The sequence below is a fragment of the Notechis scutatus genome, chromosome Z, assembly GCF_049901735.1.
Source record: "Notechis scutatus isolate UNSWTSFEM ecotype Mainland chromosome Z, rNotScu1.2, whole genome shotgun sequence".
NCBI lineage: Eukaryota > Metazoa > Chordata > Lepidosauria > Squamata > Elapidae > Notechis > Notechis scutatus.
The window spans coordinates 6,279,641-6,293,853 of NC_142025.1; the positions used below are offsets into that span (position 1 = coordinate 6,279,641).

General features: G+C 42.4%; 1 protein-coding gene across 7 annotated transcripts in view; it reads left to right on the forward strand.

The window, feature by feature from the left end:
• The window catches only part of LOC113419511 (sodium channel protein type 5 subunit alpha-like), a 377,390-nt gene that overhangs the window by 356,011 nt on the left and 7,166 nt on the right, over nucleotides 1-14,213 (forward strand). For all 7 annotated transcript variants that reach the window (XM_087947846.1, XM_087947840.1, XM_087947841.1 and 4 more), the window contains 2 exons: nucleotides 6,859-6,912; nucleotides 9,649-9,790. In XM_087947846.1, coding sequence (XP_087803972.1) covers nucleotides 6,859-6,912; nucleotides 9,649-9,790 — 196 coding nt within the window. The remainder of the gene's footprint in view (nucleotides 1-6,858; nucleotides 6,913-9,648; nucleotides 9,791-14,213) is intronic.

A 14,213-nucleotide genomic window follows, 5' to 3' on the forward strand; every position in this document is an offset into this window, starting at 1 on the left:
TGAAGTCCAGGTCATTAGATCCTGGATAACAGGCCATGAGGTTAGAGACACCAACAGTCATGACTATTTTGAAAGATGTCAGTCCATTTCCATATGTTTCATAAGATACGAATTCTTATTTCTAGGATGGTTCTCTCCTTGATAAATTTCCATCTCTTACTTCTTGTCTTGTGCTCAGATGCTTTGGAAAACAGGCTGACCCCCTCTTCTCCGTGAAGACTGCTATCATGTCACCCCTAGTCCTTCTTTTCGTTAAGCTAGACATTCCCAGTTCCTGCAACTATTTATAACAGAATAATAGAATTGGAAGAGACCTTGGAGGTCTTCAAGTCTGACCTCCTGCTCAGGCAGGAAACCCTATATACCATTTCAGACAAATGTTTGTCCAATCTCTTCTTTAAAGCTTCCAGTGTTGGAGCACCCATAACTTCTGAAAGCAAGTCGTTCCGCTGGTTAATTATTCTCACTGTCTGGAAATTTCTCCTTAGTTCTAGGTTGCTTCTCTCCTTGATGAGTTTCCATCCATTGGTTCTTATCCTGCCTTCAGGTGCTTTAGAAAATAGCTTGAACCCCCCCCCCTTTCTTTGTGACAGCCCCTCAAATATTGGAAGACTGCCATCATGTCACTCCTAGTCCTTCTTTCCATCAAACCAGCCGGATAATCACTGTTGTTGCTTCTCTGCACTTTTTAAAAAGATTCTCAATATCTTTTTTATATCGCAATGACCAAAACTGGATGCAGTATTTTAATCATGGTCTTACTAAAGCGGTATATAGCAGTGCTAGTACTTCACGTGATCTTGATGCTATCCCTCTGTTGATGCAGCGCAGGACTGCATTGGCTTTTTTGCCAGCTGCAACCCACGGCTGGCTTCTATTGAAGCAGCTCCCATGATCAGTCGCGCTGATCAGTTACAGTTACTGTAATCAAAGGAAAATGCTTTTGAGCAGAACTTTTGATTCACCTGGTTCAGAACGGTTTATTCCTACTGATGACAACTCCAAGCAGGGGTTTTTCCCAGCCCATCTGTAGAGTTTCTTCTTTATTTTGTTATCATGTCTTTATCCCACTCAAGGCAGCCTACATACCTAATGCTTCCATCTCCTATTTCTCCTACACCTACCCCTTTATGAGGTGTGTTGGGCTGAAAGAGAGTGTCTAGGCCAGGGGTACCCAAACTTGGCAAATTTAAGACTTGTAGACTCCCAGAATTCTGTGAGTTGAAGTCCACAAGGCTTAAAGTTGCCAAGTTTGGAGACCTCTGGACTAGGCCAAAGTCACTCAAGCAGTTTTCACGTGTAAGTAGTTGAATAGAACTGATGCTTATCTAGTTTCTAGCCCATCATTTTAGCTGCTACACCAAACTGGTTTCTGGAATTGTCAGGAATGGACTCTGAGATGGGAACATTTGTCGTAAATTGGTCTCACTGAAGAAAGCAATATATTGGCACAAGAGCAGGGGAAGGAGGACAGACTCACAAAGACTTCATTTGGGGGTGGGAAAATCAACATTGCCTCTAACATCAAGTCCCCTCTTCCTGCTTCTCATCTCCCTGTTTAATCTTCTCATGGCTGAGTTGTGATTCAATTTCATTTTCCTACAGTGTTACTGTATTTTCAGATAGAGTTTCCAAGAACTGAGCTTTTGCAACTTTGCTAGCTACAAGCAGCTAGATAGCTCACATGTTTGCTTGGGTAAACGACTGAGATAAAGAGGGGCTTTTAATAGACTGGAAAAGAAAAAGAACCAAAACCAAGCCTAGCTTGCTTCTAGTTGTTTTCCACCTCCAACAAGGCTTAATTGTTTGACTACTAAGTATGATTTCATATCATGGCCCTGTTATTTTATCAGTTGTGCTCACTTTTTATTTTCATTGGCAGTTGGCAACAGTCCACTGGTTTTAAGCTCCAGGATGTTTGCTGGATGCCTTTCTTTTCCTGAAAAAAAGTGAAATGAAAATGAAATCTTCCCCTACTCTTATATCCGAAATAAATTCAGTCTAAATTAACAGAATAACCTTGTTGTTCCAACCCTCTGCTCAAGCAGGAGATCCTATGCAGGGGTGGGATTCAACGGTGTTACTACTAGTTCAGTGAGAGTGCGTTTTGCGCGCTACATGTGCATGTACAGCATTTGCAAAAAAAACATCAGCTGTGTTGCCCGGACAGCTGACGAGTGCAGTGCGCGGGTGCACAGCATTTGAAAATCCTCTTCTTTCCTGCTTTTTCAACTTCAGCTGTGCCGCGCAAAGTAGCTGAGGTTGAAAAAGCAGGAAATAAAGGACAGCCAAGAGCCTGGGCGGGCAGGTGAGCCAAACAGACAACTAGAAGGTCGCTGCAACTAGTCCGATGTCAGCTGCTCTTTGGTGCTACCAGTTCTATAGAATTGGGCCGAACCAGTAACATCCCACCCGTGATCCTATGCCATTTCAGACGGCTGTAGTGTCCAGTCTCTTCCTGAAAACTCCAGCGATGGAGCACCCACAATTTCAGGAGTGAAGCTGTTCCACAGATTAATTGTTCTCACTGTCAGGAAGTTTCTCCTTATTTGTAGGTCGGTTCTCTACTTCAGCGGTTGCCAACCGATGGGCCGCTGCCCACTGGTGGGCCGTGAGAAAATTTTGGTGGGCCGCAGAGAAATCTCACCCCCAGAACACCCCCCCCAAAGCAATTAATCCAGGCTGCACAGGAACACAAGGCTGCTCAGCCCACATGGCCCGTGGGAAACTTCCCCGCCCACTCACTCCTTACCCGGCAAACTTGTCTGCTAAGTTGCTATTTTTCCTTTTTCCAACCATCAGCTGTTCTGCTGTGCCGGGAGATTTAGATGAGCTAGGAAGCAGGAAATGGTTGGATTTCTTGCTTTCTAGCTGAGCACAGCCGAACCTCCCTTAGGACTGAAGGTTTGTTTGCAAGCAAATTCAGTGCAGACTCACGGCAAGCAAATTTGAGAGACTGAGCTAGCCGATGGTAGATAGATAGATCACTGAATGACTCTGTGAGCAACTCAATCTGCCTGCCTGCTTTGCCTGATTTTGGGTAAAAGTTGCTCTTTTTTTAACAAAAAATTCAATATTTATATAAATATTTATAATAGTTACATACAAGCCATGCCCAGTCAGTCACATGACCACCAAGTCACACCCACAAATTAGGCCACGCCCACAGAACCGGTTAGTGGTCCCTGGGATCTAAAATTATGAGTTTGGTGGTCCCTGAGGTCCAAAAGGTTGGCGACCCCTGCTCTACTTGATTAATTTCCAACAATTGCTTCTTGTTCTGCCTTTAGTTGAATATTCCACTCTCCTGTCAGTATCAGCACTGGTTTCAATGGGACAGGGGTCTGGCAAACTTAGCCACTTTAAGACTTGTGGACTTCAATTCCCAGAATTCCCTAGCCAGCATGAGGAATTCTGGGAGTTGAAGTCCTCAAGGCTTAAAGTGGCTAAGTTTGGTGACCCCTGTAATAGGAGATAGTATTTACCTGGATGTTTTCCAGGAGCAGCAGTATTGCACCACACACCACACTGAAGTTTTTGTCACCTACAGTTGGGACTCTTAAGTGGCTCCTAATTCCCTGATACATTTTTTTCCCTCCTCCCTGGCTTCGTTTTTCATGCTATCGTCACTTCTCTGCAAGAGTGCCTAGTGAAGGATTCCAGAACGCCAAAGCAGCCTTAGATTATCTTGCCTTTCCCTGGGTAGAAAGAGAGGGAAGCCTTTCGTTCAGCAGCTCTCCCTCCTGTCGGTATCTTGGCACTATCCGACCAATTCATGATCCACAATGATTTTTTTCTTTTTTATGATAAATGCCACATTTCTCCTCCATCTGGAGTTCAGCTCGAATAACACCCCCAAGATAAAAATGCCATGCAGAGATTTAAACCAAGACAGTGATCACCAATAGGGAAGCAGTGCAAGGAAAGTGCAAGGCACTTTTTGAAGGCTGTGTGTGCTACAGAACCATCCCCCCCATCCCTGCCCTAAACTTCCAGAGCAGAAGGAATGGCTTTTAAATGAAACCATGTAGTAAGAAGCTCAAATTTCTATCCAGGAGTTTTACAGAAACATCATGAGGCAGAGGAAGAAATTATTAAACTGCCCACAGAAGGATCAATATGTAGGATTAGATCACCATTTGTTTCAGAAAAACGACCTGTAACTTTATCTGATCTTCTAAGCTCCAGTTGCTTGGGTTTTTTTTTCTTGTATTTCCCCATTTTCCCTGGGCTATATCAATAATTTCATAATAATCTCCTCCCTCCCTCCTTCCCACCCTCCCTCCTTCTCTCCCTGTTTCCTTCCTTCCTCCCTCTCCTTTTTTCCTTCTCTTCCTCCTTCCTCCCTTTCTCCCTCCCTCCCTCCTCCTCTCCCTGCTTCCTCCCTCCCTCTCCTTCTTTTCTTCCTTCCTTCCTTTCTCCCTCCATCTCCTTTCTTTCTCTGCTCCTCTACCTTCCCCTTCCACTCTCTTTCGCTCCCCCTTTTTTCCCTCCCCTCTCCCTTCCTTCTTTCCTTCCTTCCTTCCAAACTTGTGGGTGTTCCATCACTGGAGCTTTGAAGAAGAGCCACGTGCCTAGAATTTTACAAGGACTGCTACTTGAGCAGAAGTTGGCTAGAAGACATCCAAGGTCTCTTCCAATTGTGATATTGTGTTACTGATCAGGTAGAAAATTTAAAGCATGAATGAAACAGTTATAAAATAATCAACTAGAATGTAATTCCACCCATGATTTCCATACTTGGAGGTTTCCCATTGTCTCTCTTTATGGAGCCACTGATTTTTAACGGAGAAAGAGTGGGAGGTGGGAGGAACAAACTGTTCAGTGAGGAAAAATCAGAAGGGTGTCTCAAGGGATGCACATTTCTTAGGCTCAAGAGCAGAAATGAAAGGGGAAAATGGAATATTGGACATAACATATAAAAGCAAGGAGAGAAACAGAGGGGGTATTCAGCAGATTCTGACCAGTTCTGGAGAACCGGTAGTGGAGATTGTGAATAGTTTAGACTTTAGAGAACTGGCAAATCCCGCCTCTGACTGGCCCTGCCCCCATCTGTTCTCCGCCTCCCATCGAGTCCCCAGTTGATTGGCTGGGTCTCCTTTGGTTGCCCTGCGCAGGAGAACGGAGCTGGAAAGCAGGTTAGTGGGGTGGGGAGGGAATGGGGATTTTGCAGTATATCCTTCCCCTGCCACGTCCCCCAAACCATGGCCACAGAACCAATAGTAAAATTTTGCAGTATCCTACCAGTGAAGAGAAGGGTTTTATTTTTGTTTCAATTACCAATCACACAAAGGCCGCCCCCACTTCTATACCAACGCTTCTCCCCAAAGTTAAAGAACCTTATGATTTCATTCCTCACAAACAATTTTTGACTTTGAAGGTAATCTGTCATCTGCAATCCCTTTAGGGTAAGTATTTCACATATGCTCAATTGGCTTTTATTCAGTGCTTTAACAATTAATTCAAGTTTAATGTTGAGTATTAGGACCTTTTTCCTTTTCATTCAAACAACAGCCACTAGGGAATATACATGATTATTCTCTGATTTATGTTATTTTGCCCAGGCTCAAAAGTATTGGAATATGTGTGAAGGTTGCATTTTTGGTAGCAATGCATTGAATGCTGTGATTTGTCCTTGTTTGTATCAAATCAGTGCCGGTGCGTTCTCACTGGATTGGCTATAGATTTGCCTTCATTTTTATTTATCTGGCTCGGCTTGATATATTGAGAATACGCAGTTTCACTCTTAATGTGGCTTGTAAGGAAGAGAAGAGGTTAAATTTTGGTCAATGGTAGAAGGCTGAAACCTTTTCAAAGACTCAGGAGTAAACATACAGTTACAATTACTTCGTGATGGCAAAGGCAATATTTTTAATTATAGTACTGCTGGTTACCATAGTAGATATGGCTCTTTTATTCATTTACCCTTAGTGTTACAGTGCAGCAAGCGTGGATTTCAGGCGAGAATCGTTAATTTTAAAAAAGCCAATTTTTTTCAGTAGCTTCTGGTGTTCTAAGCCCACTTTAACTAAGCTGTATATTGTGAGTCTCATAAGAGGCCCTAAAGGTACATGGTCAAGAGTTGATCCACCTGGATAATTTCCTGTCTTCCCAGAAAGGGACCAGATTTGATTATTATTATTTCTTCTTCTTCTTCTTCTTCTTCTTCTTCTTCTTCTTCTTCTTCTTCTTCTTCTTCTTCTTCTTCTTCTTCTTCTTCTTCTTCTTCTTCTTCTTCTTCTTCTTCTTCTTCTTCTTCTCCTTCTCCTTCTCCTTCTCCTTCTCCTTCTCCTTCTCCTTCTCCTTCTCCTTCTCCTTCTCCTTCTCCTTCTCCTTCTCCTTCTTCTTCTTCTTCTTCTTCTTCTTCTTCTTCTTCTTCTTCTTCTTCTCCTCCCCCTCCTCCTCCTCCTCCCCTCCTTCTCCATTTCCTCTTCTTCCTTCTCTTCTTCTTCTCCCCCTCCTCCTCCTTTTTCTCCTGCTCCCTCTCCTCCTCCTCCTCTAATTCTCCTCCTCCTTTTTCCTCCTCCTCTACCTCCCTCCCTTTTTGTTCTATATCTCTTCTTCTTTTCCTCCTTCTCCTCCACCTCCCCACCTCTCCCAGGCAATGTCATGTTTTAAATCATTAGAAAGTTCACACAGCCAACGTGGAATCTATCTCTCGTGCTAGCCAGAATTCAGGGGACCATGTTACTATTTTATTAATCGCACTGAGAAATTTCCTTACCGTCACCAAACTGCAGATAAAGTACAAAGGAAGAAAGTCATGGCTGATTATCACTGCCTAAATCAAATGCATTGCTCTCCTCTCTCTCTCTCTCTCTCCCTCTCTCTCTCTCTCTCTCTTTTTTTTTTTCCTAGGCAACTTTTAAAGGTTGGATGTCGATTATGTATGCAGCGGTAGATTCACGAGAGGTGAGGTCCTTTTGCCTAATTCTCCCCACACGTTTTGTTCTGTACATCCTGCTCACTAACAATGGGTGCAACTCATGGGGAAATTTTTTCCCTACATGTAAGGAAATAGCTGTTTTGACATTACCAGGTATACATAATAACAGGAACTGAATTGGCATCCTTCAGTCTCAAGAGCCTGTGGTATCGTGCTCTGAAAAGAGGTACTAAAACAGCATCTAGTGTGGCTAAAAAGGCCAGTTCGAGAGGGGCAATCCCTTCCACACTGAGGACAGATACAGTCTGTCCCCTGTCCAGCCCCCAGATTTCACTGGTTCTGGGATTGCCTCTTGGCCTCAGCTTGCCAAACGAGTGTCTCTTCGAATTGGAGAAGGCCATGCTGCTTTTTTAACCTCCAAGCTGAACGATCAGAGGTCAAGTTTTCCCAGCTGTTGGTGTCCATTCCCAAGACCTTTAGATCCCTCTTGCAGACATCCTTATATCACAGCTGTGGTCTCCCTCTAGGGCCCTCTAGAGGTCTTTCGGAATCCGACCATCAGCCATCCTAACAACATGCCCAAGCCAGAGTAGACATCACTGTTTCAATAGTGCATACATGCTAGAAATTCTAGCACGTTCCAAGGCTGCACTATTTGGAACTTTGTCATGCCAGGTAATGCCAAGAATACGGTGGAGACAGCGCATATGAAAGGTGTTCAACTTTCTCTCCTAAAGGGTCCAAGACTCACTGCAGTACAAGAGTGTGCTCAAGACACAGGCTCTATAGACCTGAATCTTTGTATGTCCCGTCAGCTTCTTATTAAGCCATACTCTCGTAGCAGGATTGTCCATAGAAAAGTAGGGGCAAATGGCAAACCCTGCCTTCCAGTGACTCGTGAATTCCCTTCCTTTACACATCTGTTTCATTACACAGCTGCAGGGCATGGTGTGCATAGCTGCAGGGCATGGTGTGTAAGCTCAGACACCATGGAAGCATATTGCATGCCAGCAAAAAGCAAGCCTGTCAGACCAGCTGGCTTGTTTTCAGCTAGTAAGTGCCAATTTCCAACTAAGTGCAGTCTGTCACTATTGGCAATTTTTTTTTTGCCAGCAAGGAATAATTGAAACTTTTCTTTTTAATGCCATTTTTATTTCTCTTTTTTTAAACAAAAAAAATATGAGAATCAAGTTACAGGTAGTCCTCACTATACAACCATTTGTATAATGACATTTCACAGTTACAACAGCACAGAAAAAAGTGGCTTATAACTGGTCTACATATTTGCAACCACAAAAGTCTATTCAACTAATCGTCCGCAGTGAATTGGCATTAGATAAGAACAAAGGGAATTCAAGGAGAGCTGGACTTGGACCACTGGTGGCAATGTAAGGACTCCAGGCTGGTTCCTCTCTTGACTCCACCCTTAGACTCTGCCTCTCCTTCCCCAACATCCCACAGTTATCTTTTGAAGATGATGTTGTGTTGAGGAAGGAGGGCAGATCTTCCGGAGCTTTCTGCAGCACTGTGCAGTTGGGAAGCAAAACAGAGTGGTTCATCCCCGGGTATGTGGCACTCTCACAGAAGTGGCAGCTTTTATAGTGTGACCGCAAGGAATTGTGGGGATCTTGAAAATGGTGGCCATTTTGGAATTGTGCCTACAGCCACCCAGGTCGTAGAGTGCTATTCTGGAGCTCTTCAAAAGGTAAGTGTATGATGGGGCATGGCCAGTGGGGAGGAGACCCAAGCCCTATGCCCGTGATGCCATAGGTGACACACAGAGCCATTTGTGCTGGCACAGAAGCCGCAGGCAAATTTACCTCACTGCGCATGTGTGCGCCTCACAGGTGATTTTCAACTGGTTTGATACCTTTTCAGCCTCCCAGAGGCTTGAAAAAGCTTCTGCAGGCTTTGCAGCCCAAATAGGCCCGTTTCGTCACTTCCGGTATTACAGGAAGTGATGAAACGGGCCTATTATTCAACCTGCAAAGCCTGCAGAGGCTTTTTTCAAGCCTCTGGGAGGCTGCAAAAAAGGCCTCAAACTGGCCAAAAATCAGCTGTGAGGCACAATGCAGGTAAGGGGGCAGCAGGAGGGGGTTTGAGAGGGATTGCACGCGCATGCGCAGCAGGGTTGGGGGGGCACATTGCCTTCTGGGTGCTGGCATGTGAGTGAGCGAGCGCAAGCCCAAAAAGGTTAGCCACCACTGCCCTATGGGGATCCAGTGTGAGGAAGGGCTTGTGGGGATCCTGTGGCAGTGGGAAAAGGCTAGGGACCCAAGGGGAGGGAAGTGATTTATAGAGTCTCTTGTGGTGGGGTGTGCACTAAGCCTCCCAGAGCCTCCCCCATCCTTGAGGCACTCAGTGTTCCACTTAACAATCAGCATGTTTGCATAACGGTCACACCGCTTGCAACTTGGCAGTATCCATTACGGTCATATATCGAGGACTACCTCTATGAGGTAAACCTTAGGATGATGCTCACTATTTCTTCTTCTCTGACTCCTTCCTGAAGGTGTGCCCAAAAGTTCATTCTCTCTCTTTTTTGTCATAATAATCCACTACAATCTCACGTTGATGGGCTTCCCAGTCGAGCTGAATTTTTTTAGTGAAGCCAGCTACTGGTTTGGAAAGATGATATTTATCATCCAACCCCAACTGGGTTGGAGGAAAGAAGGCTTAATTTAGAAGCAGTAATGATGGCGTTTGAGATCCTGGTAGATCTTCGTTTCTGATGTTCTCTTATTCCCCATTTTCCTTCTCAGAGGGAAGAACAGCCTATATGGGAATATAACTTGTACATGTACCTCTACTTCGTAATCTTTATCATCTTCGGTTCTTTCTTCACCTTGAATCTCTTCATTGGTGTCATCATTGACAATTTCAATCAACAAAAAAAGAAGATAAGTAGTTCTCCCTGAATCTTATTCAACATCTGTGTAAAATTCTAACTGTCATTTTCTCTTTTTCAAACCATGCACTATATATTGTACTCATTTTATTTATTTTATTTTGTCAGATGCTTACAATATAATAGAAATAACAATAAACATAAGTTTAAATACATGAAAGGAACTAATAATTGGGGACAATAGGACAGGGACGGTAGGCATGATTGTGCGCTTATGCACAATTATTTTACTGGATTTTTGCATCAGAAAGGGGTAACGAAGTTAATGAAAGTAAAACCAGTTACCATGGTACCTCAGTACTCACAGTTAATTGATTCCAGAGGCACAGTGAGCACCAAACAAACCATGTGACTAACGTATCACCCTTTTATTTCAGCCAGAAAAGGTAGTGACTGATGAGCAGGGGTGGGATGCAAATATTTTTACTACCGGTTCTATGGGTGTAGCTAGGTGGGAGTGGCTAGGTGGGAGTGGCTAAGTGGGCATGGTCATGTGAATGGTGGGCGTGGCTTCTTCTGTTTTTGTACAGCATATACACACACCCCACGCTCTGTTTTTTTGGCCTCCTGGGCCTCCGGGAAGCCTCCTGGTGGGGGGGAGTTTTTGCTCCCAGGAGGCTTCCCTGAGGCCCAGGAAGGCAAAAAGCGGAGCATAGGGGGCGTGCAGCACACACCCATGCACATCCCTTTTTGCCTCCTGGGCCTCAGGGAAGCCTCCTGGGTGAAGCAGTAAGACAGCAAGGGTGATCCCGGCACAGGTGATCATCGGGAGGAAAAGAAAAAAGAAAAAGAAATACCGGTTTGGCCAAACCAATAGTTGTTTTCTTACTACCAGTTCGGCTGAACGGTAGCATTTTTTACTACTGGTTCACTCGAACCGGGCCGAACCAGTAGAATCCCACCGGTGGTCATGAGGCAGATGACACAACAAGCTCTAGCTAGCTAGTTCGCCAAACAAATGACGAGTATTGGGACAAAATCTTCATGTCAAAATGCCTTAAGTACCAAATTAGATGAGTTTTAAATCAGTTAAGTACCGGGATATGACTGTACAATCAGCAGGAGAACATCATACTCGGGTAAAGCGTATGCCCCAAAAGGCAACGTAGCAGCCACAATTGCCCAATCGAGATCTTAACTGGCACATAAAAAGGAAGAAGAGGGTTTTGATCTTGCAATCGCTACCCTGACTTTTTTGACACCTTCTGACTGACATCCCTGCATGTGCTTTGTGGGTAGATAGGGCAACGTTGAAGTACAGGTAATCCTCAACTTATGACCACAGTTGAGCCCAACATTTCTTTTGCTAAGTGAGAAAGTTGGTAAGTGAGTTTTGCCCCATTTTACGACCTTTCTTGCCCCAGTTATTAAGTGAATCACTGCAGTTGATAAGATAGCAGCACGCTTGTTAAGTGAATCTGGCTTCCCCATTGACATTGCTGGCCAGAAGGTCTCAAAAGGAGATCATTTGACCCAAGGGATCCTGCAGCCATCATGCGTACATGCCAGTTGCCGAATTTTGATCACGTGACCACAGGGATGCTGCAATGGTTATAAGTGTGAAAAACAGTCATAAGTCACTTTTTAGTGGCACTGTAACTTTGAACAAATGAAGGGTTGCAAATTGAGAGTCACATTTGGAAAAAAAACCTTTTGTCCTTTTGTCTTCCATCAAAATTAGATTAAAGATTCCCCAGGAAAAATCCACAATCTTTTGTTTGCAATCAAATTTACTTATTTGTTAGATTCCTATTTCAGTTTTCATTGACGAACTCCCATCCCTTCTACTACATTGATGAACTCCCATCCCTTCTACTTCAAAAGAAGTTGGGTTGACAGAGGCTCAAAGTCTCCCAGGGAGTTTATTTTATTAATCAATGTATTAATTAAATGAATGGCACAATAGCCTAGAGATGAAGATGCTCATTTCCTACTTGGAAGGTTGAGAGTTCAGTCCTTGGAAAAAAAGAAGGTAATTGTAAGAGAGTATTTTGAGAATTTATACAAACAAGATAAAGTAGATTTAAACAAAATAGAAGAATATTTGAAAGAAGGAGCTATGCATCCACTATCAGAGGATAAAAAGGAGTTACTTAATAAAGAAATAACCTTGAGTGAACTAAAAGAGGCAATCAAAAAACAAAAGAACAATAACACCCCAGGCTCAGATGGTTTTCCAAGTGAGTTATATAAAGAGATAGGAGAGGTATTAGAGAATGAGGTATTACTGAAAGCTAAAATTCCAGAATCATGGAAGGAAGCGTATATAACACTAATCCCCAAAGAGGGTGCAGATGCCAAGCAAATAAAGAACTATAGATCAATATCTCTTCTAAACTCAGACTATAAAATTTTCATGACTATAATGGCAGAAAGACTAAAGAAAGTGCTCAACGACAAAATTCACCCTGACCAAAATGGATTCCTTCCCACGAGACAGATTAGGTATAATACGAGAATGATAATAGATATATTAGAATTTTATGAACGGCACCCAGGAAATCAAGTGGCCCCTGTCTTCCTGGATGCACAAAAGGCCTTTGATAATCTCAACTGGGATTTTATGAAACACCAGATTAACTTGATGAAATTTGGTGGTAATTTTGCAAATATGCTAAATTCAATTTATGCCACACAAAAGGCAAATGTACTGATAAATGGAGAAGCTACCAAACCATTTGAGATAAAGAAGGGTGTCAGGCAGGGATGCCCGTTGTCACCTCTGCTCTTCATAACAATCCTAGAAACATTATTGGACAGAATTAGATCAAACAAAGAAATTAACGGAACAAAAATTAAAAGTCAAGAGTAGAAATTACAAGCATTTGTGGATGACATGGTATTTGTCATAGAAGAACCAATAGATTCTGGACCAGTATTATTAAATGAAATAGACAAATTTGGTAAATTGGCAGGATTAAAAATTAATAGGGAAAAGACCAAAATGTTAGTTAAAAACCTAACAGTAAGCAGAAAGAACTAGAGGAAACAATGGGATTACAAATCGTGAATAAGATTAAATATCTAGGCATTTGGCTAAGACCTAGAACATTATCCCTGAGGGAGGACAATTATACCAAATTATTACAACAAATTGGAAAGGATTTGGAAAAGTGGAACAAAATGCAAATTTCACTATTAGGTAGAATAGCAACGATTAAGATGAATGTCCTACCCAAAATCTTGTATTGATTTCAAACAATTCTGGTACTATTAGACAAATTTTTTTTAAAGAAGTGGACAAAATCATTATGAAATTCATTTGGGCAGGAAAAAAAACGAGAATAAAAAAAATCTATTTACAAGACAATAAAAGCAGAGGTGGCCTTGGTCTCCCTGCCTGGGAGACCTACTACAAAGCAACGGCACTAGTATGGATAAAAGACTGGATTAAATTGGAAAACAAAAGAATTTTAACACTCGAGGGCCATGATTTGCAAATAGGGCGGCATGCATTTTTGTGGAACCCAAATAATAAAAGTCTTTCATATTTCTGCAGGCACACTTTACGTAAATCCTTGATTAAAATCTGGATACATATTAGAAGAAACCGTTATACTAAAATCCCGAGGTGGCTTTCAACAATGGAGGCGATGTTCCATCCTAATATGATGGACATTAGCAAAAAGCTCAAATACCACCAAATACTAGATAATGAGGGATCACTTAAATTGATTCAGGCGCTAAAAACCCAAGGAATATTTATTGACAACTGGTCCTACTTTCAAATAAAAATGAGACACATTAGGGACACAAAAGAACACGGATTTGAAACAAAAGATACTCAATTAAATAAAATACTCCTGGGCCCAGAGAAAAATATATCCAAATTGTATAATTTTTTACTAGAGTATGAATTAGCTGAGGAAATTGTGAAAGGACCAATGTTAGCTTGGGCAAAAAACTTCGGTATAATATAGATTGGGATGATTGGGAGGAAATTTGGCAAAAAAACTTACATTTGCAAAATCAATACCATATAAGGAAAATTTATATAAAATGGTATATAGATGGCATCTGGCACCTTCTAGATTAGCTAAAATATATCCAACAGCAAATCCAAGCTGTTGGAAATGCAAAGAGAAATTTAGTACCTATTTCCATCTTTGATGGACATGCCCTGAGATTAAAAAATATTGGACAAGGATAAGAATATGGATAGAAGAAATTATTGAATGTGGACTGAAATGGAAACTGGAGCTGTTCCTCCTGGAAATGATTAAAGGGGAATACCCTCCCAAAGTGAGATATCTGATCATCCACTTATTAACAGCGGCGCAAATTTCTTTCGTGCATTATTGGAAAAGGCCCGATACACATTATTATTAAAAAAAGCTATGAATGCACCGAAATGGAGAGGCTCACGCTCAAATTAAATGGGAAGGAAGAGTCAGAGTATTATTTGGTCTGGGATAAGTG